This window comes from Aptenodytes patagonicus, chromosome 6 (genome assembly GCF_965638725.1).
Source record: "Aptenodytes patagonicus chromosome 6, bAptPat1.pri.cur, whole genome shotgun sequence".
NCBI lineage: Eukaryota > Metazoa > Chordata > Aves > Sphenisciformes > Spheniscidae > Aptenodytes > Aptenodytes patagonicus.
This window is the reverse complement of record NC_134954.1, coordinates 5,480,877-5,507,148: the sequence shown is the minus strand read 5'-3', so window position 1 is coordinate 5,507,148 and position 26,272 is coordinate 5,480,877. Positions and strand designations below refer to the sequence as shown.

The 26,272-nt window shown below is 38.2% G+C and overlaps 1 protein-coding gene across 1 annotated transcript; it reads right to left on the bottom strand.

Moving 5' to 3' along the window:
• Window positions 1-2,941: 2,941 nt before the first annotated feature.
• On the bottom strand, window positions 2,942-25,531 carry DAW1 (dynein assembly factor with WD repeats 1). The gene is made up of 13 exons (XM_076340626.1): window positions 25,480-25,531; window positions 24,120-24,192; window positions 21,275-21,419; window positions 17,940-17,998; window positions 17,150-17,272; window positions 15,386-15,485; window positions 12,664-12,771; window positions 11,509-11,615; window positions 8,139-8,241; window positions 7,624-7,738; window positions 6,490-6,566; window positions 4,309-4,471; window positions 2,942-3,656 (listed from the first exon to the last, which is right to left on the bottom strand). Exons 1-13 carry the CDS (start codon window positions 25,517-25,519, stop codon window positions 3,622-3,624), a joined length of 1,248 nt encoding a protein of 415 aa, XP_076196741.1. The 5' UTR covers window positions 25,520-25,531; the 3' UTR covers window positions 2,942-3,621.
• Between the last annotated feature and the right edge of the window lie 741 nt (window positions 25,532-26,272).

The following is a 26,272-nucleotide window of genomic DNA, read 5'->3' as shown; positions in this document are numbered from 1 at the left end:
GCTTACAGTTATCCTATTAAATTCAGCAGGTAACTTTTCTGGAGAGGCCAATTTTACTGTTTCTCTCATCCAGTTTCATGCAGAGCTGCGTGACAGACGAGCATAGGAACGTCACCATGAATCCTGCACTCTGACTTTCAAAATGTCAGGGAAAAAAAACCCCACCACTCCATTGAAATAAAGAGCCCACGTGAGCTACTTAATAAATAACACAGATTCCAGCTGAGAAGGAAAGCACATCCATACTAGCCAATTTAAGAACTTCAATTCAAGCCAGAGCCATTCCTAAGCCGTTGCTAAGTACGAGCGGACTCGTAACGCCACTACTTCAATTTTTCAAACCCACCCTAAAGGCAGTCACCACGAGGAACAGGCCCTCAGAAAGCAACTTGCAGCTGTACAGCATTTAGCAGGACAGACAGTTAAATTAGACAGCTGGACCATCAAGCTAATTAAAACAATTTGCAGTGAAGACAGGTCTGGCTGATGGATACTGTGCCCTCCTCCCAGGTTCAGCTGAAAAGTAGACAGTAAAGTGCAGCAAACTGGAAAATATAACCAAGCAGGATATATTTCATATCCTTTCATTAACTACCCGGGAAATGCAAGTGATCACACGGAAGGAGCCGAAAAAGAAATTCTCACCAAATGCCACTTTTAAAACATGAGTGGGTGTGAGTTATTATCCTCACCTATTCAGAAAATAATTTGAATCTCAAGAGACACACAAAGAGTCCAAGTACCCATCGTATGCTTAGATGGAAATCCTCGTCCTTGTCTTGTAAAATGCATGTTCTGTCCCGGGGAAGTTACACAGTACAAGCTAAGGGCTTCCTTCCCAGAAAAACAAACTTGTACATTCACAGAGGTATATACTGGAAGGATTCAGAGGTCTAAAGGACAGAAACAATACAGCAAATCCGATTTCCACTGTGAGAGTACTTACTAAAGCACGCTTCAGGAGTCTCCCGAGGTAATCCTTTTCAATAAGGTCACAGTGAATCGAGTTTGCCAGCATTTCAGGGTAACGTTGAAAGCCACATCCCACTCCAACCACCCAGTGCTTACAGTGGCAGCTTGGGGAGTGGAAGGTACGTAGGAGCCAAATGTTTTGATAAGATTAAAAAGGCACCGGACAATGGAGTTAGAGCGCACGCGTGCTATCCTGGTTGCAGGGACTGCAGCGGAATTGGAGAAAGGGATCAAGCTGCTGCCAGAGACACAGAATGGTTTCAGGATGATACATCTATACAATGCCCTCCTAACGTATATCTCCATAATTTCTTAAATCTACATATGGGTAAACCAAGTTGCAGAGAGCCTAACATCAAAGCATTCGCATGATGGTACCTAGAGCACTACTGAAGTTCTTACGAGGTGCCAAGTTAGCACACTTTTCAGCAGTGCTGTGAATCACACCAGGTGCGAAAGTATTTCACATTTGAGCAGGAAACCTGGATAACGTAGCCTGAAAAGCAACGCTACGCACTCAGTGGATCTAGGGAGAGTCAGAAATAGAGCCCAGATGGTCTCCCAGTCCAATGCTTAGTCTATGAAACCTCAGCTCACTCACAGTTTCGCATAAAAATAGGACAAGAGCTCGAAGCCAAAAGCTACTACAGATGTTTGACTCACTGAATCGCTTGCATAGTGTAGGAGAAAAATCATAAAGGAAAAGGCAACAGAAAATAACCCAACGTGAAAGATTGAGGGGGAAAAAACCCATCTACTTCCTAATTGCAGTCCAAAGAATTGTTTTACTTTGTGATGGTTACACAGCAAGTCAAATTTCAGTTTTTAACTATGTAGCAGTATTTGTACACACTTCATTACGCTAATTTTCCTCCATTTTTGTCAGCTGGAAATCCCCCATGTCACACCTGTAAGTGCAGGTGCAAACTGATCTGGGGACACAGGGCAAGTCTAAAGTAACACAGAACTGCATTGCCCTTCCTGCCCCTTTCAGTTCCGGATTACCGAAACACTCTTGATATCACAAGGCTTTTGCACAAGACAACAGGAAACACCACAAGCATTACCGTAACCTTAACATCAGCCACTTTGCCTACTGGTGAAGGTTTAATTTCAAATGATCTGCATTAGTTCTCCCACAACACAACACTACTTGAAACAACCAGGATATTTGCCAAGTGATGACAGGCACTTTTGTTTCTTCACTTACACACAAGGATGCTGGCAAGCACGCGGAGATAGTCAGAACGCATCAGCATTAGCAACTTCCTATTAAAGTTAACAACATATTGAAGTCAAGCCCATAACCACCCAGAGATATACAATAAAAACAAAATACCTTCAAGTTCATCCTCTGCTGCGCACTTCCTTTCTTCCTTTTGTCTCCGGTCACCACACATACTTTGTTCGATCCTACCCTCTATTGCCTCTTCATCCTTCTTCCAAGGCTGCTGGAAGAGACCAGTCGGTTCTGCTCCTTCCCTACTCCCCTGCAAAGAGCAACTGCAGTTTCAGGTGCCCTGCTAGGAGGTGGGGCGAGCTCTGCACAGGCGAAGCCTGTTGGTGATTGCTGGCAAGAGGTAAACCTGGGTTAGAGTTCATTGTACGGTGGTAAATGACTTGCAGGAGTTCCTCATCCACTTCTCAGTTTATGTCATGATCCTCGGCCCCAAATCTTTGGCGTGCAGAGTTTCTTCATGCTGGCCATAATCTTTGGGCCAGGACTCAGAGCTGGAGTCACCACCCACATTATTATTTTTACCTCAGATGAAAACAAAAGAATGAGAGCTGAGCAGAAAGGAGTGGGATGAATGGAAAGATGTGGGCAAGCATGAAAGGGGGTGACTGGGAGTTTAACTACAGCATGCATGCAGTAGTTAATAGCAATGCAGTTCACAAATGGTTGCTGGTTTTCCCCAGAAATGTCAAGTGGGGCACTGCATTACAAGTAGCGAAACTGGCATTTTAACTCAATACTTTATTACACAACAAAAAAAATTAATACAAAAGTACTCAAAGCAGGTGCATAACAACACCCCTTTCACACTTGAGAGTATCATAATGCTATTTTTTATTAAAAGGGTTACAAGGAAAAAATGACATGCAAAGAAATGGGGCCATGCTACTGGATTCATTCACACTAAACACGATTTCTCTCAGGTGACTGAGGTAACAGAGCCAGACTCTTCTCAGCAGTATCCAGTGAAGAGCCAACATACACAAATTGAAATACAAGAAAACATTCCATTTAAAAATAAGAAAAAAACAAACTGTTTTTCACTGTGAGAGTGATCGAACACTGAGCAGGTTGCCCAGAGAAACTGTGGAGTCTCCATCCTTGGAGATATTCAAAACCGGCTGGACGTGGTCCTGGGCAGCCTGCTTAGTCGACACTGCTTTGAGCAGGGGTGTTGTACTAGGCGATCTCGAGAGGTCCTTTCCAACTTCTCCTATCTTGTGATTCTATGATTCCATATCTACCAGACATCAGCAAAGTCAAACCTATCAAAATCTAGGTAACTTCTCTACTTCAGCAAAGCTGAAGCTGAACAAAGAGGGTAAAAGGAAACAGATCTGAAAGATTGAGTTTATTGACTATGAAACTCATGAAGTAGGCATATAACAAACTGGGTCTTTCCTTGTCTTCAGTCACTGCCATATTCTACAGGTGTTATCCTTGCTCCCTAGTAATAAAAACACATCGTGAGGCAATCATTTAGCTGTATTGCACAACTTACCCATTTTTGTTAGCACCTACATCAAAAATCTACCTGGAATGCCGAGGAGCCAGAGAAATATTTTTCTGTCCGTGACTAGGAAGAGACAGCAGGACCTACAGCAATATTTTTAGCTGAGATCATCCTGCATCCCACATTTTGGCAGTTCACTCAAAAGATCGAAGCGATCACAAATACTCTGTTCACGTTTCCCACTCCCGTGATTTTTTGCCTGACGTGACAGAATGCAGTGCCAAATACACAAAAGGTGTGTTCCCATCTAAAAAGCTTTGCATTTTGCTCGTCCAGACCTCCCTCACTGCAATACGTTGTGAGAAAATGGCTTAGTCACTGGTCTGGGGCTAGTACATGCCCATAGGACAGATGCTAGGGTGTATGCCCATGCCTTTATATGAATTTGTTCATGGCCGTATTCACTTAAGCCTCAGTTCCAAAGTGAGTTTCTAGCTTTTTTTGATTGTATTTTAAGTCACTGCTGGTACCTGCATTTGGGATATGGCCCCAGGACGCTTTTCGGACTCTAAATTTTTTTTTACCATAACAAGATTTAAAATGTGTCTCAAAAAAAGAAAAAAAAAAACTGGAATATATTAGTTACCTGTAATGATTATATCGCCTTTGTAATTGAAAGCGCAGGAGAATATCTCATCAGTGTGACCCTCTAATATCTGAAGGCAGTCTCCAGTAGCAGCATCCCAGAGTCGAGCTGTTTTATCAGAGCTGGCTGTTAGGACACGATTGCCTTTAGGGTTGAAACATATCTTTAAAAAAATATAGAAAAGAGTTGTATTACTTAGCAAGTCAATATGCCTAGAAAAAGAAGCACATCTAGTGATTAAAAAGTGAAAACAGAAACCAGCAACTCTTGCATTCAGTTTTTCAGCTAAAATTCAGGATAGTATTCCACTAGAGTCACCCTGGCAAACTTCTGTGCCTGAAAACTTTGTGTATGTACAAAGGTCTATATACAATGACCTTACTATAGGATCAAGACTTCAGAACGTTATCCTCCAAAATCACAATTGCTCTACAACTGTAATGACTTTATTTAAATGTTATCATCATTCCAATGTAAAATTTATACATATTTTAGAGTTCTACATTAAATAACATACGGCTCTATAACATCAAAACTTCCACTGAAGGCAACTCATTTTTTAGTATGTGTTCATATTTGTTAGACATTCATTGCCAAACTTGCATGCGTTTCCAGATTATCAGATCTATTTTTATAGCACTAACCGGACAATACCAGGTTTAGTATATAATGCAAAATTGCTTAATTACTGAGGGCAAAATGCCTGTTCCCCAGAAATCACATTTCCAGGCGATAAACTCCCCCAGCGATCACAGCTACACAGAACATCTGCAGAAATAGACTGGCTTTTCAACATGCTCCCGGATGAGCAGCTTCTCACTTCCAGCAAAGGAATCACGCCAGCACTAAGGACCCTGATGGAAGCTGTCCCTAACCCACCCACATGTCAGCGTGTATTCAGACCGCATGCCTCAGTGCATCTACACTGAGTGTGAAATATTGCACTGAGTATATTAAGTGAGGAAAGATTAGCCCTTCTGAACCTAACATTCTCTCAGCGGAGTAATAGCCAAATCAATACAATGAAAGCACGTGGGTTGTGTTCACCAAGAACCATCCTAGTTTCAAAATATTAATATTTCAATTACAAAATACATCAAACAAAAGCAGCACAGACTTAGCATACTAGCCTGGAAGCTAGTGAAAACTATCCATTTGAAAGAATAATGAAAAGTTGCAAGCATTAAATAACAAAGCTTGAAAAATACGTACAATTTTGGAAGTAACTAAGTGTATTTGGAACTGAACCTCGGCATTCAAAATTGAACCAGACAAGACTTCCAGCAAAGTACAGACAAGACTTCCAGCAAAGTACATGAGCACATTCCTCATGACCAAGGGATTTTTGAAACAAGCTTTATACTTCCAAGTATATATATACTTCCCTTATGCACTTTTGAAAATAAGACTCTCTATGTATTTTGTCCCAGAAATATGTTTTTTCTGTTCCGTTCCATAAATCAGGTGTGCAGAGAAATGAAGAGTAAAGAGGAGCAGGGCTGGTAGAAGCAAGGAATAAGGGTGATGGTAAAAGCCTCAGAGGCAGTAGCCTTAAGATGTCATCAAGAGACTAAAAAACTTGTGCTTATTCTGTCAGAGAACCTGGGGACTCCAAGGGCGTAATAACACAAGTACAATTTAGGACAGGTCAGACAGAAGCTCTATGAACTATGATCATAGTGAGAGAACATTCGGACAGCATCTCCCTCTCTGCTCCCCTGTTCTCTGCCAAGTGATTGTGGAGACCCAACCTATATACAGTTTCAGAAAAAGGAAAGAGGTAAGGAAAAACAATCATTTCAATGTTAACTAAGCCAGGTATCCATCCCTGGGAGGGATGGACTTCTTAAGTAGCTTGCTAACCGCCACGATTCTAAGGAATCAAATAGTAAATAACATGGCAATATGGAGAGATGGCTCTTGGAGGAGCCTATAGGAGTGGCACACCCAGTATTATCTTAGCTCAGAAGTGGGGACTTGGAAACAATCATTGACTGATAGCTTTTAGTTGAAAGGAATGTGCTTTTAGGAAAGATAACTTCTTAGCCAGACCTCTCAACCTTAAATATTAATAATTTTACCACCACCTTCTTTAACAGTATTCCTGTGTCATGGAATAACTGGTGGATTGGATGTCACACGTAATCAAATAAGAAAAGGTGCAAATCACAAACAACTTACCTTTGAAATTTCACCTCCATGCCCTTCTAGCTTCGCAATGCACTTTTTTGTTTCTGCATTATAGACTCTTGCTGATCCTGTTGTGGTAGATTAGGAGCCATTTGTGATTGTTATGCTTAAGCATGCATTTCATATAAGAACATTTTAATAGGGTCGGAAGGGCCTCATCCTCAGGTTTGATTTCAAAAGAAATAGAAGACAATCTGAACACAGTTTCCTCCAAGGATAAAGTATGTCAGAAAGGATCTGTAATCTGGTTGGAAAAGGTTGACTTCTTAATAGTTTCTGCTGGAAAACTTCTAAAATATGAATACAAACGTCCACATAGAACATGGACTACTGAAGTCTGAAATTTCAGAATGCATGTACAATATATTCAGAAAGCTTTCATTATATTTCAGATATTTGTTCTATTTAATAAGCTATTAATTATATTTAATAAGCTATTGATTACATTTCAGGAAACTTTTTACAGCAAATCAGATCCAAATAGTGCCCCCCATCTAGTCTGGTATCCTGTTTCTGAAAGTGCAAATCAAAACACCTACGTATGTAAAAATAATACGGTATTGTCATTATGCGCTATAATATAACACTGTGCAGGTGAATGCAAAAAACTATTTATTGCGTTTCCTAGGGAAAAAAAAAAAAGCATGCAAAACTGCTGCATACCAATAACAAAACAAAATTGCTTCTTTCAGTACCTCTTTATTGTGTATTCTCTTGCTGTGCGTTTGGAAAACCTAGTAGCAAATCCAACATTAAAATTCCAAGTACCTTTTGCATTTAAGCCTAAATTTGAGCCACCCAAATCAAATTTCACTCAAAAGCTACTTACCTAAGCATTTATAAATGCATTTCCAGCCATAAGTGAACTATTTCCCTACAAGTTTGAAGTTAAAGGGGAAAGACATATTGAGTTGATTAAAGCTTGAAAAAAAAGAAAATTTTCACTGGGGAAAACTTCTTAAGTTTAATGCCAAACTTTCTATAATGCAAAAAACACTGCTTGATCTATAGTTTCGAGTCATGATACTCCACTTTCACCAAGCTACATTCAAAGCAAAACCAAAGGAAAAAGTTGTTTTATGCTACTACTGCAATTCTTATAGCAGTCCCAGTTACTTCACTTACCATCAGCGGAGGCAGTTGCAATACGCTGGCCAGCATAATCAAAGCAGACATCCAATATTTCATCACTGTGACCTGTTAAAGTTGCTATATGCGTCCCAGTTATAGCATTCCACAGCTGCATAGATAAAGAAGGGTAATTATTTTGCTTATTTTGACTAATTTACTTGATAGATATCTAGTTGACCCATAAAGCAACATGTATAGACCCTTTCTGATGTCTGACTGAAGGTATTAACATGAAACCTGGATATAAATCAATAAAGAGTCACTGTTTTGTCAGTTCAATGAAGTCCTACATATTTTTTATTTCAGTGTATTGATTAAACGAGCCTTAAAATATATATATTGTTATTTAACTGGACTTCACTGAAATGAATAAACTTACAGGTTTTACATTTAGTTGTAAATTCTTTAACGAATTACATGTACCAGCTTAAAATAATGCTCCTCCATTTACAAAAGATGTATTTTCATATATCAAGTAGCTGTATTCAGTACATACTCAACGTTCTTACCATGCATGTTTTGTCCATTGATCCAGTGACGATAAGAGAACAGTCCCAGTTGAACTGTGCACTGCTAATCTCTCCTCGGTGACCTATTAAAGTATGTAACATCCTACAAAAAAAGAGAATTTACAGTTTTAGTGTGTGTTTTGATATACGCATATAAATTATAAGTAAGTTTATAAAATGGTATAGTTAAGGTGTCAAGTCTTCACCATTTTATCCATTAAAGCAATTAAATGGAGTGGTACAGCTCATTTAGGATTCTAGTACTACATCAATTCCATTTTTTATCGTTGACACAAAGAGGCAGTAAGGAATAAAATGGAAAAGTCCTCCCTTCTCTTTCAAAAATATTTTAGTGAATGTATTTCTAGTGAAATGTGATGACTTTCTAGTGCCAGAGACAGATTTCTTGTATTCATCTACATACAAAGCACATACAGCAAGTATTTCCACATTACTCTCCCATTATTCTACTCCAACGAACTGTGAACAGTACATCTTTAAAACTCCGTATAAACTAAACCTTTTATAAAATCCACTGAAGATCAAATGGAACTTAATCAGGTACTTAATGTTAGCATGTTCCCAAGTAACAGGCAAATGACGGCCAAAGCGAAATATGATTTCTAATCCTCATTAATCCTAAACTTCTTGCTGCACAAAGGCTGACAATATTAGTTCCATTAAATTCTTCAGCTTCAGCTGAATAGAGGGGGTACAATTAGCCATTATTGCTTCCAAGGAATTAATGGCCTATAAAGCAATGAACCCTAAAAAAGATTAATTGATATATATATATCAAAGGATTAGTAAATTGCATTATTATCACAATGCTAATATCACTGTATCATTAATAGAAAACTGCTTTAACTGATGGATAAACTAATGACTAGAAAAACAACTAAATGAGTTTAAGTAACTGAAATGTTTTTATTCATTGCATAAGATACATAAGGGTAGCTAAATTAATATATGTGCTAAATGAACAGCAAAGCAAATCTCCTGAGCAATTGAATTTTCTATTTGTTTATGATAACAAAAACTTGATTATACTCATGTTATTTTATAGAATTACTCCTTTTACTTTCTAACAATGTGAGGCCTGCACTGTTGTAATTGTGTAGACCTTTTTACAGTAAAAACAGAAATCAACAAGCAGAAAACAACAGTGGAAAACTTCCTGATTTTGTGAACATGTTATTTGGCCATGAAGACTGCTGTTATTGTAATACCTAGTACCCAAAATACCTAATAATGAAAAAAGTTTTAATGTAAAATTTAAAAGCTTTAATTTCCAAATTTTGAAAAGGCAGTCCAGGCTTCAAGCTTCAACGTAAATGTCCAATCAATAAGCAGAATAAATAGCAACATGTGGAACATCTCACAGAAACCACAATCTATCAGATACACAATTAGAAAGAACCCAGAAAACAGGCTTGTGAAATGCCATAAAAATTTTCCATTTAAATTATATTAGAAAAAAAAATCAAAAAAAAATCATCTTCAGTCATGATAATACTTCTTTAGCCTTCAGTTTCCAGTGAAATTTAATATATGGATGCTCTAATATTTGCACCGTAATTGCAAATAAGAAGAAACTGTCTCTCCCTCAGCATCCTGGTGTCCAGCACTCCTGACTTCAGGTACGGGCTGTTGATTTGTCAAACGAAGCTCTGAAGACACCTTCAGCTGAACTATAGCTGACTGTATCTGCCATTGGGAAATCACTGGTGAACTACAGACCTGTACTACAAAAGCATGCGTCCCTTTTGTTTGTTTGTTTGTTTGTTTTAAATGTTAACATTTTATGAAGAAAATCTTGAACCTTCTTGAGATGTCTTGTCCCTACATCAACTTCCCTCAGGACAATTCTGGATACCTACCCAGAATAAAACCGAGGAACACAGGCACTCATCAGAGGCAGACAGCAAAATTAAAAGAAACTTCAAGTTCAAACTCAAATTTGGAAAGCAGTGTTTCTCGTGTATTTCATATGGTGAAAGACGGGCACACACAACCTCACCTACAAGATTTTTGCAAATCTACCTGAACCTGTATACAGAAGAGTATGATTTGCTCGCAGTCTTTCTGACTGCAACTTTTCATTATTAGTAAATGTATACATCCCCAACTGCCATCTAAAAGGCTGAATGTTGGCCCTGGCACAATTATATTGCCCACTAGCTAATTACCAGAGCTGCCAGTGTTTAAATAAGAATTTTCTCCTTCATATTCCACTTCCTGGTATTGACCCTGATGTGAAGTCCACATTCATTTCTTAGAAAAGAAGAATGCAACATGAAAATCCCAAGACAGTGACTTCACTGCAGGCTCAGACAAGAAACTGGAAGAAGCAGCTGTTTTCAAAAAAAAATATTTGCAAGAACACCAGGCTGAATGAAGTTGAATCCAAAGGTCAATTTGCTAAATGAGTGCCTCCTAAGTATTTATATGCCAAACATTAAACTGCTGGTGTTGAATAAGCTCAAAGCTTACAGGATCAAGCCTTAAATGATGTACTATGCATACATTAATTTTTAAATCATGTGATTACTCTCATTTTGAAGGTATACACATTGTTTATTACCCCAAGACATCAGTATACACACACTTTCTTTTTATATATAAATTTCAGAGATACTGCCCTTGCTCTCACAAAAAGAAAAAAGACATGACCTCTGAAAACATAATAGAATCGTTATCTTCATAAATTACTTTGTCAGTAATCAGGGCAATCATTTTATTATTCTACTTATACTGAGTTTCCAGTTGAAAAAACAAGTGGATTTGTCAGGATAATACAACAAGTTCATATCTAGCTACTACATTATTTTTTCTTGGCATCATAATCAAGACATTTTGGTCTCTGCAGTCAGAGGGGCCAAATTTTCTCCTCTTTATAAACTTATACTGACATAAAGGACTGTAAGAAGGAAAACAGACCCTCTATGGTTTATAAAGACAATGTGACCAGACTAATTTTCTGTGACATAACATATACTTTCTTTCTACTTAAACAGTCTGTTCCATCTAGAAATTCTAGACACCTTCCAAACCATGAGTTTCCATGCTGATAAACATTTTCCTGTTTGGAGAATTCATCGGCAACAAACACAGGACCCGTCCATTCTGTCTGTCTCCTCAATGCTAATAAGATGGAAATTTAGAACAAAAAACATATACAAAAGCATTTCGTGAGCAGCATTCCTTTTCAGAAGAACAAAGGGAACAGGAGTAACAGATGATAAGATGAAGGAACGCATACTCTAAACGAAGCAAAAATACAAGGACTGTAATTTGTAGCTCAACATTGCCTCTTTCATTTGTCATTAAAACACGAAATGTAAAATGATATTTGTTAGTGCTTTAGTACCTGCCAGTGCCAACATCCCACACTGCTACTGTATGGTCAAAGGAGCCAGTGATAATCCTATCTCCAGTGGTGTTGAAAGACAACGCAATAATTTCTGCTGAGTGCCCCTGAGAGAAGTTTAAAAAAGGAGTATGAGAAAGCAAATTATGACTTTTCCATTAACGTAGTTCAATATGAAGCTTTTTTTCAGCAGCGTAATCCTTCTATAACCCTTCAATGTATTATTTACTCTCTTGTCCGGTATATCACAATTTTGACAGAAAGATCTACTGGACGGTGGAATAGTCAATATCCCAACAACGGCAAAAAATCAGGCACATCACTTAAGCGGTGAGCAATTGTCCAGTGATGTCATCAGTGCATATTTTCCATATTTGATTTAAACAGAATCACATTTGTTCACCAATACATACTGAAATCAGATGATTCATTTACAGTAAACTACAGTACAGCTTGTCATTGGTGTTGGTGGAGGGGCTTGGAAAAATGAATGTGAGCATACTCATAAGCTAAAGGTTCACACATTCCACTGCTCTTTGCTCTGCTCAGGGCTCTGAGGAAGAGAAAGTCAAGGAGGAGAAAATGCCTTCCTCACTCTATAGGCCACATACACCAAAGGAAGCTTATGCACTACCTGTTATTTAGGATTTATGTGAGAGAAATGCATTGAAACAGCACAGGCCAAGCTGAACCTGTGGAATCCCAGCAAGGCACGGAGAGCAAAGAGACATCACAATGTAGAGGTAATTGGATGGCTTTCCTCTGCTGATGTTTACAGGAAGAAGATCCATACAGATGTAATGTCTGACATTAATGTTCTCAGAGTTACTTTACGTTAATGCAGAGGAGGCCACGATTTATGGTAGAGCGATATGTTTTAATGAGCAATGGAAGGCATTCTGATCTATGGCAGTAATGTCACTGAAAGGAGAAAATCTGTCTTTTGATAAATAGGACTTCCTATAAAACACCATAGCTTTATCATTCCCTTCAAGTTTTCTTAATCTGTTTTGTAGCTGCAGTCACTGTGGGACCCACCTGGTAACAGAAACTGCAAGTTTTGAAACTGTTCTAACGGTTATACTGTTATTTATCTCCGTTAGAAAACTAAGAAAGCAAGGAACACCTTTAAAAACATAAGGAAGGCAAACATACACTTAAAGTGACTATTTCTTCTCCTTTCTCTATATCCCATAATTTGGCAGTGGTATCCATGCTTCCAGTTGCCACCAACGTGCTCTGAAGGTTAAATGATAAACATACCTGTAGCAAGAAATGTTGGATGGAAAAAGTGGGAAAGGAGAGTATTTATATACATTTTCTCAAAAACAATGGGTCAGGGTTAATATTTTTAAGCAAGACAAAAGTCTGAGTTAATATTTTATGGCATACAGAAAAATTGCAGAGTTCTTCCAACAGTTCACTGGAAGAGCAACAAATCCTTATCACATAGCTCTGGATGACTACTCGAATCAAATGGACTAATTGGCTGCTTTGCAATGGCAATGCATTAAAAAGACTTACTGGCAGATTTCCTGTATTGTTTTCTGAGCCTGGATTAAAATTCACTATTTAGGTGCTTCATTTGGTGTCACAGGGAGAAACTATTTAGTTCACAAAGTTTTAATCAAAACCAAGACTGAAACAGTTTGTTAATTTATTAACAGCACAGAGAACTATATATTCAGTGTCAGTATCTGTAATACAATAGATAAACTTATGCAATCTTAATAAAGAGCTACAAATTCCTAAACCTCTGCCTATAATTCCAAGGTGTTTTAATCACGCACCCACTTTCACACTCTTGCATGCACACTCATGCCCTCTCACAAGATGAGTGGGCTACAAGTGCACCCCTTTTCCTAGGAGTATGTGTTCCTCTACTTGCCCACACCTCCCCTAGAAGACATGAGTGCTCTAGCTTTAGTTGAACCCATGCCACTTCCTACAATCTGCGGATCCACACACCAGAGAGAAGGCTTCCAAATTCACACGTGCACATCTTACGAGGGGGGGACAAGGGGGCCTTTTTCTTGAAGCCCATACTGACAATCCACTAGCCGGATGCAGACTCCTCATGGTGTCTCTAAGAGGAAGGCAATGCTCTCCGGTCTAGGCAGAGATCGTGATGCCCAGGGTGACTTTTGGAAGCACCAGAGCAGGTTTTGACAACTGCTGCTTCCAGATTAACGTCTCCCCCACCCTGTTATAAATTGTCTTGATTCTTTTATACTTCTTTTCGGGCTTTTCTACTTCTTTATTTCAAAATTCTCTTTGAGATTCTCCAGTTACTGTTCAATCCGACTGGCAGTACTCCCTAACACTATCATTTGGTAGGCTTCCTCTTTAACTTGATCAATTTGGGGCAAAGACCCTCCAGACAGTTTTGTGTACCCACAAACACACCCTGTACACTCACACTCTTATCTTAACAGATGTCATTATCTAGGCCATTTGCCAAGGGCATTCCCACAACATAATATTTATTTGTGAAAAAGCAAGAACAAAAGCTCAACAACTTCCTTAATTCATTTTTCACGTTAAAATAATCATGTAGTCATCTTCCCATTCTCTGTAATTATTCAATAGGATTGTTCTGCTAATAAAGAATAGGAGGTACCATGTAAAAAGGAAAACAGTAGCTCATGTCACTGGTGCATTTTCACTATGTCCTTTTTTTTTTTTTACTTTTTTTTTTTTTTTTTAAATATGGAATAACTATGGACATGCCCTTGCCAGCAATGTATCATGTGCAATAATGGCCTTTCAGAAACAGGTCTCATTCAGAGAAACACATCATTTTCTGCTGGCTATTATCTTCTACTAATTACTTGCTAGCATAACTCATAACACTTTGGGTCTGGGTCTGATCTAACCGCTGCAGAAGTCAGAAGAAATTGAGAGGCCTTTAAATATTTAGCTAACTGATTTGTGGAAGCAAAATCACTGCAGCCTACCTCAATAAGCAAACATGTTCTCCACGGTAAGGGAATAACTGTTTCAAAGTATCCAGAGAAATCAACCACTATCCACTGAAACCAACCTCACCTTCCACCAAGGTAAACCACCATTTTCTCACATTAGTTATAGGCCTCACAATCCACGAATTAAATTCCAATTGTTTTCGGAAACAATTTCCAGAAATGCTTTATTGAATAATGATTGTATAGCTATTTTTGTTAAAAAATATATTCTGCATTGAAATTAAGAGTTTCAGTGGATTTGCCCTGATCTTTTAAATCAGAATACTGTGCATCAAGATATTTGCTATTGCTAATAGGGCTCCTAGTGCATTGGAAAGGAAACCAACCATTTTTAAGCTTGAACTGTTTTCATCTCATATATCTTTGACATTTCAGCATCCCACGCATTCCCAGTTAACACACTTAAAATTTCAGAAATTCATTCTTCTATGGCTCCAGTTGGTCCTGCACATGAAGTACAGATCTCAGCGTGAAAGACAACAATACAAGCAACAATGTTCTTGTGTATTTAGTGCTGCAAATATGAGAGGCAATGCAAGATATCTAGGAAAAAATGGGATATATAAATAAATCAAGGAATAAATATGTGCAATAAATTGAAAATTCTGATTGTTATGGTATTTTTCAAAAATGTTTTAACCTTTAGCAAACGAGAAATTGGAACAAACTAAAAATATCTTTTCAAACTGTATACAATGTTTTATTCTATTTCTTAAGAACTGTCAGGCTATCTTTTCTTGCAGTGCAGAAATGTTCACAATGTCTGAATGTGTGAATAGATGCAGCAGAATAGCTGCCCCTTCCAATGTCAGCTCACAGGGACTTGGAACCCACAGCCATCAATGATGGTGTGTGGAAGCATAAAGGAACAAGAAACGTCCATCAGTACTCACTATTTCTGCACTATGTCCTCTGAAAGTATGATAACATTTTCCTGTTTCCATACTCCACAGTTTGCAGGTTTTATCAAAAGATCCAGTGGCAATCTTGTCACTAAATGGAAAAAATCCTGTCATTTTTATTTAGAAAAAAACTTCTGACTTCAAAGACAATAGAACTCTCAGAAATAATACCCAGTCGTTGAAGCTTGCATGCATTTTGGTGCATTTTGCTGCACTACAACATCCTGGAGCAGGATTTCACAAACAGAATTTATGTTATGGGAAAAAATTAGCAGACATAATCAGTTTCTAAAACAGCCACTGTGCCTATCTATTAGCACAGAAGTGTTCATAACTGATGACTAACCTACATTAGGGATAAGGTTATCTGCTGTACTTCCAGATGTATTTAAAAGTTATGTCATTTCAGCAGATAGCATGTTTGTTTATCAACAGTTATAAACTCTTTTTATAAGTAGTTTACTGATATTTCAGAGGCCAAACTCGACTCCCACTGAAGTCAGTGGAAGCGTTGTGACCAACTGTAACAAGACTGAAGTGAGGTGCCCAGAAAATGTAGCAAGGGACACTGTATTGAAACCTAAAGATTAGCAGAAAAAAAATAAAAAGTTCTTTTTTTACTGAACTTTTAAATTAAAAGTAGCTTAAGGTTCTCCTCAGATTTTCGCTCGCTGTATGTTGCTTTTCACTTTTATGTTACAGTCTAGTTATTGATCTTTGCACAGATTTTTGTCATACGTTAGTTTCTTCAAAGTATATAAAAGAGTTTCATTAATTGCTTTTTTAAAGTAAAGAATAATATCAGAATATAAGACATTGATATAGTGGGTTTTAGGTTGGATAAAGTCTTCTCATTTAGAAGGAAATGATGATGCTCCAAACAGCATAAGAACAAGTCTTTAACATTTATTTCCTGATGTTAACTGTGTATTGCTTAACTGATAAATAGGACACCTGACAGTGAAAGAAGTAATGTGATTCAATGCAAAAATAGGAATTAATTTCTCCTATTTTGCAGAAAGGCAAAATGGTTTACTTACACACAACAGCTTCCTCAGGAAGCAAATGACAATGAAACTTCAGTAGCTAACATGTAATTCCCCTTGCCTAACAGGTGCAATTCTAACCTCGGGCAAACAGTTATTGCAGAAAACAGAACATGCACCGATTCATATTTGACATTCATACAGCGGCACCCTGTGGATTTTATAAAAATTACTCAACAGCTCTGACGCTTCTAAATCATGTCCTAAATAATGATGAATGTGTAATACCAAATGGAGAAATCCACTTTTGTTATGACAGTGTTCTTTCTCCTTAACTGAAGCAACACAAGCTGTCATAGGTACTTATCTCACATCATATACAATTACCTGGAGGCAGTAAAGAATGATTAACATTCAGAACACAATCTGATCATAGAGATATTATTGAAATAAATCTGTGTCTCAATATATTAAACTGACTCATATATGTATTTTTCAAGACACTGACTACCTAATGGAATTTATGCTTCAAATTTCTAAATTTCATTTTAAAAAATTATAGCAGAAAACATACTTGAATGTATCTCTTATACAAATATTATACACTGTCATCCCATGGTGATTAGCTATAGTTGAACTTTACAAATTCAGAATTTGAATTCTTTCAATTTGAGATAGCCTATTCTATGTTAAAATTTAAGTAACAGTTCTGTATTTGTAAAATAACGTGATAAGCAATTATGGTGTATCTCAGAGAAAATATAGTTACCCATAGGGATTATTGAAAGCTATTGCATAGACAACATTTCCGTGTCCCTCCAGCGTACGTAGCTCTTCTCCTGATGCAGTATCCCATACTTTGCAGGTTCTGTCATAGCTTCCAGTGATAAAGCTAAAGCAAAGAGAAATTAATTTCTGAATACGGTAAATATCTTGCTCGTCCTGGTGCATAGTCAAAGGAGTTATTTCCACAGATTTAGTTAGCACTGTCTCAGACCCTAAATCTCTTCTGTCTTTCAAAAATGTAGATTAATGACTATAGAGGTTCCTTTTCTTTTTTTTTTTTTTAATATTACTCATTAAAAAAACCTTGTTTCTAATCTTTAATGTATTTCAACTAAAAAGCAAGCTGCTGCTTTCAAGACATGAAGGAAAAAATGATTAGGCATATGCCCACAGTGAAATCAATTAACATGAAATTCCACTACAGTGAAAGTCCCAAATTAATTTACGTCAAAGACTCATTTAGCTTTTAGTAATATTCACTTTATTGCCATAAAGGTGCTTCTTTCTGAAATATGGTAATTGTCAACAAACTATCACCTTGGAAGCAAAAAATTACATAAATTGAATCTCACCCGCTACTTTTTTGCATCTCCCATCGGTTCTCCCACAGAGGCCTGAAATCTAATCCCCAATCAAGCTTAAAGCTGGTTATAAGCAGCACAGCTGAATTCTTTTTGCAGCAAGATAAGAGCACTGAAATTCCCTCAGAATTTCATTTACAAATACAAAACTTCAATTAGTGATTATGTATTTTGCCTTTGAAACCAACTTACCGGGAACCAGATTTGTTAAATGCTACATTAGTCAGTGGCAATATATGTGCTCTAAGTACCTGAAATAGAAGCGGGGGAGGGAGAAGAAAACAACATTTAATGCAATTAAAAAAAAAAAAAATTGCTCAAAATATTCGATAGGTTAATATTTTCTCCTTCTCCTGTCAGATTAGCAGTTACAGCTGTATACATTAATCCCTAACTAAAAAATCCCCCATGTCTCAGCAGGTTATCACTGCAGATATTACATAGTATTGATTTCAAATTTATATTTTACTTGAATGAACTGTCTTTTCCCCCATGTTTGCTTTTTCTCCACCTTCTATGAGACCAGCAAAGTAACCCTGGACCAGAGCTGAAAGTGCAAAAACAAATGAGTGAGGAGACCATGCCTGGTGAGGTCACTGATAAAAGAAATCCCAACTAATATGAAGCCTTATATAGTGAACCAAGAGATCCAGCTGAACTGAGTATTTTGAGTCTTTTAGGTTATGGGATGCTTTCAGCTAGTACATGATTTTGTTTTTAAAACCAGGAAGAACAGAAATAAGCTACATCTACGTCCTATGAGGTCATGACAAAAAAGGCACGCAGAACCATAACAAAGATACTTATCGAGACAAAATTCAAAGAGGGAATTTCAAATTTGATGTCTGCCTGTATTGTCTAGGTTATGGAGGTCACTGTTTTTCTAACATTGCTTCTAAGGCCCTTCAATCAGACGGTATATATGTTTCATGTAAATTATCTCATACCCGTAATAATACATATTAAGGTTTATCAAACACAGGTGAAATTGGTTTCAGATACTGCCAATGAAAGTCAGCGTGCCATGATACTTTGAAAATGACCAAAAAATATAGAATCTGGTTTGTGTTTGAATAAGGTGGCTACTGTATAACAGAGTTTGCATTCGAACAACTTTCATCTATTACAAGCTGGCTTCTGCTTGAGTCTAAAACATAATAAAACCATAACCTGGGAAATCACACCAATTGCTGACAGTGAAGTAAAGGGATGTGAATAATACAGCAGTGGTCCACTAGGTCTTCTCTTTAGTGTAAGAATGAAGAAAAAATTATTTATGAACAATGCCATTTAATCACTGACATATTACCAGAGCTTCCACTTTTTGTTCTTATCTCTAGCTTTCTCAGCTGCCTCTCTCCAAAAGGAAAATGAAAGGAGCTAAGAGATCTTCTACTCAGAAGAGTAGGGACTGATCAAAATGGAAGAGAAATAACAATGGTCATGTGAAGGACTGAGAGAGAGAGAGGGTATTTTATGTTAGAGAAACAGCAGTTTCTGTTCTCTACAGAAAGTAAGACAAGTTGTACTTCCAGCTACAGCAGTGGGAATGGGCAATCGAGATGTGGAAATGATAAAAATATTTTGCTTGTTTTAAAACAGCCACAGTACACAAAAATCTGCATATGATAATGGTAATTATGGAAATTTATGGAAATTTGATCCATGACATTTTTAGGGCTCCATGCAGGCAGCTCTGTACAACAAACATATGTAACAATTATAAAATAAAAGGAGGAAAATGAGATGGGTTTATGTTCAATTTCAGATCTGAAATGGACTAATTCTGTTCTTCCAATGCCCAGTGCTGCAGTTGCTTTATCCACAGAACTAAGCCAGCAAGAATTGCTTGTGCAAATGATACAATAATCAAACCCTAAGGCAACATTAAAAAAATGTACCTCAGTTCTGCAAAATCTGCTACAGCAGTCCCTATGATAAAAATCTGCAAATCACTACAGCATACCATTGCTATGTAATAGTTTAAAACCTGAGAAATTGGTACAAAAACTTGTTTCTCTGCAGGATGCCTAACACAACATCAGCACCACAATTACTGGAAATAACAAAAAGATGAGTTTATACACTCATTTAAGATTATGCTCCAGTGCAACAGGAAAAAAAAAATCATTTCCAAACAATGCAAACACATGGAACATTGTTTGGAAGAAAAAATTCTCACTCCCACCCACCTCCTTTATTTTGTTAGTATCTCAGAAGCACCTGGTACTCATGTTTCATTTACAAGCATTAAATGGAACTGAAATGTTATAAAACAAGTTCTTTTCACACACTTCTAACTACTCTTGAGTGAAGGAAATAAGCTGGCACTGATTGGATTTGCCTGCTTCTAGTGTTTCCAAACACGGAAGCTCAAACATGGCACTATACCCAACAAAGAACAAATACGTTATTTACACTGAAATTTGGACAAGCATTTGATGATTTGTCAGTCTCTGTGATGAACAAACAATTTTAAAAGCTCGTGATAAGCAAGGCATTATCTCAGTTGAGAGCATACCTTAAAACAGAACAGAAACTTTTTAAATTTAAGATGCCTTATTACATAGCTCTGTTTTCAAGGTTAAATACACAGATCTTTGCAAAATCCACCCAGATGTGTACTGTTGGTTGAAAGAACCCAAGTTACATCTAGCAACATGTAAGGGTTTTTTTTAGCCAAACCAACCACCACAAAACTTCTCCATTTTCTCCCTAAATTTAAGGCAACAATCAATAACATAGCACTGACCAGCAATTTTTAACAGCTACACATTGCCATCTGCTGACACAATAAAGATACATCACTTAATTATTTCAGATTGCAACATGCAATTTCTGGAAGCAATTTTATTTTTATTTCCACAATTAAACACAATTAAACCTATTCTCTTCTGATAGACTGAATCCTGGATTTGTAGTCCTGAAAGGTCTCTCGAATAATTGTTCTTAAAAATCTTACTCATTTAAAATAAATTTAGACGGTGCTGTCTGTAAGCTGAAGATCAAACTATCAATTTTCAAACATAATAATGGCAGAAAGTAATGACAACCAATATTACTGTATGTAGCAGAATACCTAAAATAAACACAATTTTCACAAAATGAAGAACAAGTAGACAAGGGTATGAAAACATTTTGGGCCTTTCCCAGCAGCTAATTTACTTGGGGTCTATTTACAGGTTTTGTTTAAACATAACTATGGGTGTTGCTGTTCCACAGAGTCTTATCTGACAAATAAGAGAATTATTTCTCTCCATCCAAAACACACCCTTGTATATAAGTCTGTGTAAACAGTGTCTAGGAACGGTTATACCTTCCAGCCATTTGGGGGAATTCCTGGCAGACATAACCAGGCCAGACTCACTCGCTCTAAACAGTGCAGAGGTGATTGAAAGGAGCCAAGAAATTGGTCATAAAATCCAAATTTTGCTCTCAGGCACAATATGCAGCAGTAGAAACATACTCACAGCATCACAACTGAAACCCCCCAAAATCCCCCAAATTATTTTAAAGATGCCTCTGACCTTAAAAAGATAGAACTTGTGATCCTCTTTTCCCCCTAGCTTCTCTTGCAATCTTCGTACTAAATGTATGACATGTTCCTTGCACGAAGCTGTGATGAGAGGTTCTCCTTTTTGAATTTCTTCTACTAAGGCTACGGCATCTGTGCTAATTGTGAGAAAAAAAAACAACAAAAAAAACCCAAAACCCAAACCCACCATATTTCATCCTCTGGCAATAATTATGATTATAAAAGCAAGAATATTATTTGCTTGCAGAGAAACTGAAGTAAACAATTCAATGATATGCGCTTATCTCATTCTGTAACGGCTTAAAGAAATATGGATAAATCTTTCTTGGTTTCTATACTTCCTTTCCTCTCTTACTAAAGTTGTTCAGTAAAATATAACTTTTAAAAATTTTAGCTTAGCAAGAACTTTACCTTTTCAAAGGGTTTCCACAGAGGGTCAGACATGAGACGTATATCCAAAACTGATAGGTTTGGAATAAATATCTAAATTAAAGTGGAATTTCATAAATTCCCAATGAATTGCCCATGAAGTAGCAACAAGACAAATTATATATGGAAAGTGTTAAAATTATCTCTGTCTGTGGCTTCACAAATCTACGCCTGTTCCTATAACTCTCAGTTATGATAATAACTTCCAAAACACGGTCCACAGTCTGATTACTGGCCATCCATGAGAAACTGAGGGTTGACAATACCCGGTAGTCAAAGCACCAGCATACACCTAAAACCGGTTCTAGCAAGAAAACCTAGCATTTCTGTTAGTATGTAAATTATTGCAGTCTAAAGGGGATTTTCTGTAACAGTCCTCTAAATGGGAGCCACTAACAACCCCATAATTTAGCATCCTCTCAGTGTTTATACGCCTGTTAAGTAATACCAGACAACATATTTCTTTCATAAAGTGACTCGTTAGGTTTTATCCAGAGTACTGAGCTGGATGTTTCCAGGTATACAAAAATAAATAATTTATACATTTGGATTTTTCATCTTGCATATGCAGCTTACATACTAACTTTGGCCCACATGCAAGAGCTCTTCCATATCAATGTCGATATTAAGACAATCATACCACTTCATGCCTTTCTGCCTAATAAACTCCATGAATTTTGGTAGCTTTATTTAATGATGGCATTTTTTTCCTCTTTCTGTAGCTCTTCCTACCAGAGCTGGCTGAGTAGAGCATGTAGGCTGACTACTATGACCAAAACCATATTAAGGCTCTCAGCTTTCTTTTAATTTTTTCTTTTGTGTGTCTAAAGGAAGACATCAGCTGAAGGAAAGCCAAAGAAATACTTTGAGAGCTCCATAAATCCTGATAATCTTTCCATGGTGTTTGATGCCAGCCAAAAAGTTCTGTGAAAAAATCCACTAGATATGACATGCAAATTCGTGAAGTCTTCCATATTTTTTATGTGTACAAATAACTGATGAGAGGAAATGAAGTAGAGGGAGCCAGACTTTTCTCAGTACTGCCCACTGAGAGGACAAGCATCAAGGTCTACAAATGAAAAAAAAAAAAAACCAAAACCAAAGTAAATTCAATCTGATCACAAAAATACACTTTTTTGCTGTGAGGGTGGTCAAACACCAAAATAGGTTTCACAGAGAGGTTGTGGAGTCTCCATCTGGGAGATACTCAGAACCCAACTACACATGGTCCTGGTCAACCTGCTCTAGCTGACCCTGCTTTAGATGGTCTCAAGATGTCCCTTCCAACCTAGATGAGTCTCTGATTCTGTGACATACCATTATATTCTGTCACTGAATGCACAAAATAGCTAGTCAAATAACCTGTCAAGCACTGGTGTATAAACTACATGTAGCAGTATTAAAGCTAATTCAGCATAGTAACTTGTCAAGTCAACATTCTCATTACAACACATTTGTCCTATTCTTCACAAGGAAGACATAAGAGAGTTTCAGACTGGTGTCTTCCAACTGTCTGAAAACCAAAGCCAGATGTGATTGAGGATTGTCCTCCACATAGCAAGTCTCACTTGCTTCCACATGAAGTGACCTCTGCTTTCTATCTTACCTAAATATATCCTATCAAACATAAATCTAAACTAGAGTTTGAAATACATTGTATTTTTTATTCTTCAGTTTGGCCAATCCCTGATTTTTAGATATATCAAGCTCCTGCAATTGCTTTCATCATCTGTAGGAGACTGGAAAATCAGATTACACACTCTTACTTGTTCTTTCAAAGGACCCAAGTACAATTAGGTTTGCAACAGAAGAAACCGGAAAACTTCCATTACTTGCAACAGAAGCAGATACTTAGTTTCTCCACGCAAACATATGGGAGGGAATCACTTACTTGTCTGTCTTACACCATCTTACCTATGGTTGTTATGAGGATTAATTAATTAACAGGAGAGATCTGAACTGATGTCTAGTTGTTATTTTCAGTGATTTCAACAGAGGTCATTTAAACCAGTGTAACTGGGGGCTGACTTAGACCCACTTTTTGAAAATGTTCTGAAGACCAGAAATACTATTACAGGACCTAAGAACTAGCTGTCATTCATTACAACGTTAAGCACTGTATATTTCTGCTGGCTTTGTACAGGCATCTTGATAATCATAACTCTATAAGCAAAAAGAGGCTTCACCTCTGAACAGAAAAACATGATGGTAATAATCAGCTGGAATGCAAGATTCTCTGTTTAAAATAGTAGGATAATGATTTGACTGCGTCATTTTCTTTTCTGTGTGTGTTTTAGTGAACAAAGACATAGCTGACCTCAATTATGTTTAAAACAATCAAACAGAGTTGTATCCGACCATGCTATAAAACAGCAGAGTGCTGTTATCTGAAATAATATCATACTTACTCAGGTCTAAGATTAAGTAGATCTATAGATCTGGTCTTTGGCTCACCACCTTGTACATATTCCAGAATAATTCCTTTAAAAAAAAAGTGATAAAAAGGTCTTAATTAGATGTCAGGGATTTTATAACACACACTGTAGACTGCAATGCTTCCACTTTTATTGCTCCACTGACTTCAGCAGACCTACTTCCAGTTCTTGAAACTAGAAGGAGGTTGGCTGTTCTTGCTGAGAGTTAATGGTGTGATGAACAACTCTGATGTGTTTATATGATAAAAGATATTAAACATTATTATTTATGAGCCATTTTCTATTCTGGAAATGAACAAGCTTTTTTTCCCCCGACAACTTTTTGCATTATTTCATCCGCTCTATTTTCAAAGAAGCTGTCCTGAAGATACTTGCTGTAGTTTGGTGTTCCAAGAAGCCTGGAAAACATGTTTTACAAAACCTGTTATATTTATTTCGGTGTTTGCAAAGGCTGTGTGCAGTAACGTATAGAAAATCATAACACACTTTCCATTTCTAGGTATGCTCTGGCACCTCTGCGCCTTCTACTGAGCTGAAGTATTAAAATGTTTAACCACATTGCTTCCTGTTTTGAAACAGTTGTTAAAGAGTTCTGCTGCTCCTTGGTTTTCTGTGGGAAAGGATAATTTAGATGAATTTTTATGTCATTTTGCATTTTACCAAGTCTGTAAGAAAAATATTTAATTTGAAAGAAAGATCTCACTTCCTGAGATCTGGCCATCCTGGCCATCTCCATCCTGTTTCACTTGTGAAAATTCATTAAGTCTCCTGACTGAGTTCATAATAAATGATGAAGACCGCTTAGCAGAAATAGCCTTTCAAAACATGGTTCTGCTCAGAAAAGTCACAAAACAAAGGAAGGAAAAATAAGCAATCTGGCAACTTATTACTGAACAGGCCTTTTGATAACACATATATGCTTTTTGGTGCCGACTACTGCCACTTTTGACTTTTTAAACTCCTTACTGCGATGCAAATGAGACCGCCTTGATTTCACAATGGTAAGTCATTAATTACAGCTCCCATCGGCGATGAGCTGCTTCCAGCTGGAAGTCTCTCAAGCAACCGCAGTGCCAAAATACCCGCACGTGAAGTCAACCCAGCGGCAGGTGCGCGATCCACCCGCTTACTCCTGCCCTGGCCCATGACGGAGGTGAGGAAGACCTCCATTACAGGACACCCCCCCACACACACACACACCCCGCGCCTCCCTCACGGAGGCGCCCGCCACACGCCCAGCGGCGGTCCCCGCGCGCGGCCCCAGCCCCGCCGTGCCGGCACAGCCCCCTGACAGGGCAGGGAACCGGCCCGGCTTCCCCGCTCCGCTTCGCACCCGGCGGGTAGTAGCGCAGCAGCAGCCGCCTCAGCCTCATCCTCCTCCTCCGCCGCCGGCCCCGGGCTTCGGCCCGCTACCATAGCAACCCCCAAACAGCGCCCGAGCGCATGCGCCCCTCCTCGGGCGGGAAGGGCGGCTTAGGCGCTGCGGGCCGGCGGCGCGGCGGCCTCCCGTCACGGCTAAAGGGCTGGCGCGCCCTCAGGCCGCGGCGGCTGTGTCAGACGTGGCGGTGCCTCTTCAAGCCCCTCGGCTCGGCTTTTGTCATCCAGGCAGCTGGAGCGGCAGGGAGGCCCGGCGTGGGGAGCTGATTGCCGGACCAGGTGGCTGCGCAGCCGGGGCAGGACGAGGCCCCGGCGGTGCAACCGAGGCCTCCCTTGAGGGAGCAGGTCGCCGTGAGCTTAGATGGCATCATGGCACTATTTTATTTCCTTTTCTCAATTCTTTCCTATGAATTCACAGTGTTCAGGGCTTTTTGCTGTTATTTTATTTCAGCAGAATCATCCATTATAACTGCAAGGTGTTACCAGAGTAGTAGTAGCCAGCTAGAAGCCCATCACTATTTATACAAACTTAGGTTTGCTTTCTCCTGGATGCATAGGTTTATAATTATCCCTGCTGAATTTTGTCTACCTTTTATTGTCCTTTCACTTAGTAGTGCAAGGCTTTTCTGCAGTTTCCACAGTCAGCTCATCTTGACTACCCCGAATGCCATCTGCTAGAACTGCTCGCACTATATAATTCATACAGAGCTGCAAGGGCTTCTAATTTATGCCATAGAAAGGAAAGTATC

Coding starts and splice junctions, on each gene's coding strand:
- DAW1 (XM_076340626.1), bottom strand. CDS start 25,519: ATGAGGCTGAGGCGGCTGCTGCTGCGCTACTACCCGCCGG. Junction 17,273..17,939: donor TTTAACAAATCTGGTTCCCG/GTAAGTTGGTTT, acceptor TCTTTGCTTTAG/CTTTATCACTGGAAGCTATG. Junction 3,657..4,308: donor AGGCGATATAATCATTACAG/GTAACTAATATA, acceptor TTTTATTACTAG/GGAGCAAGGATAACACCTGT.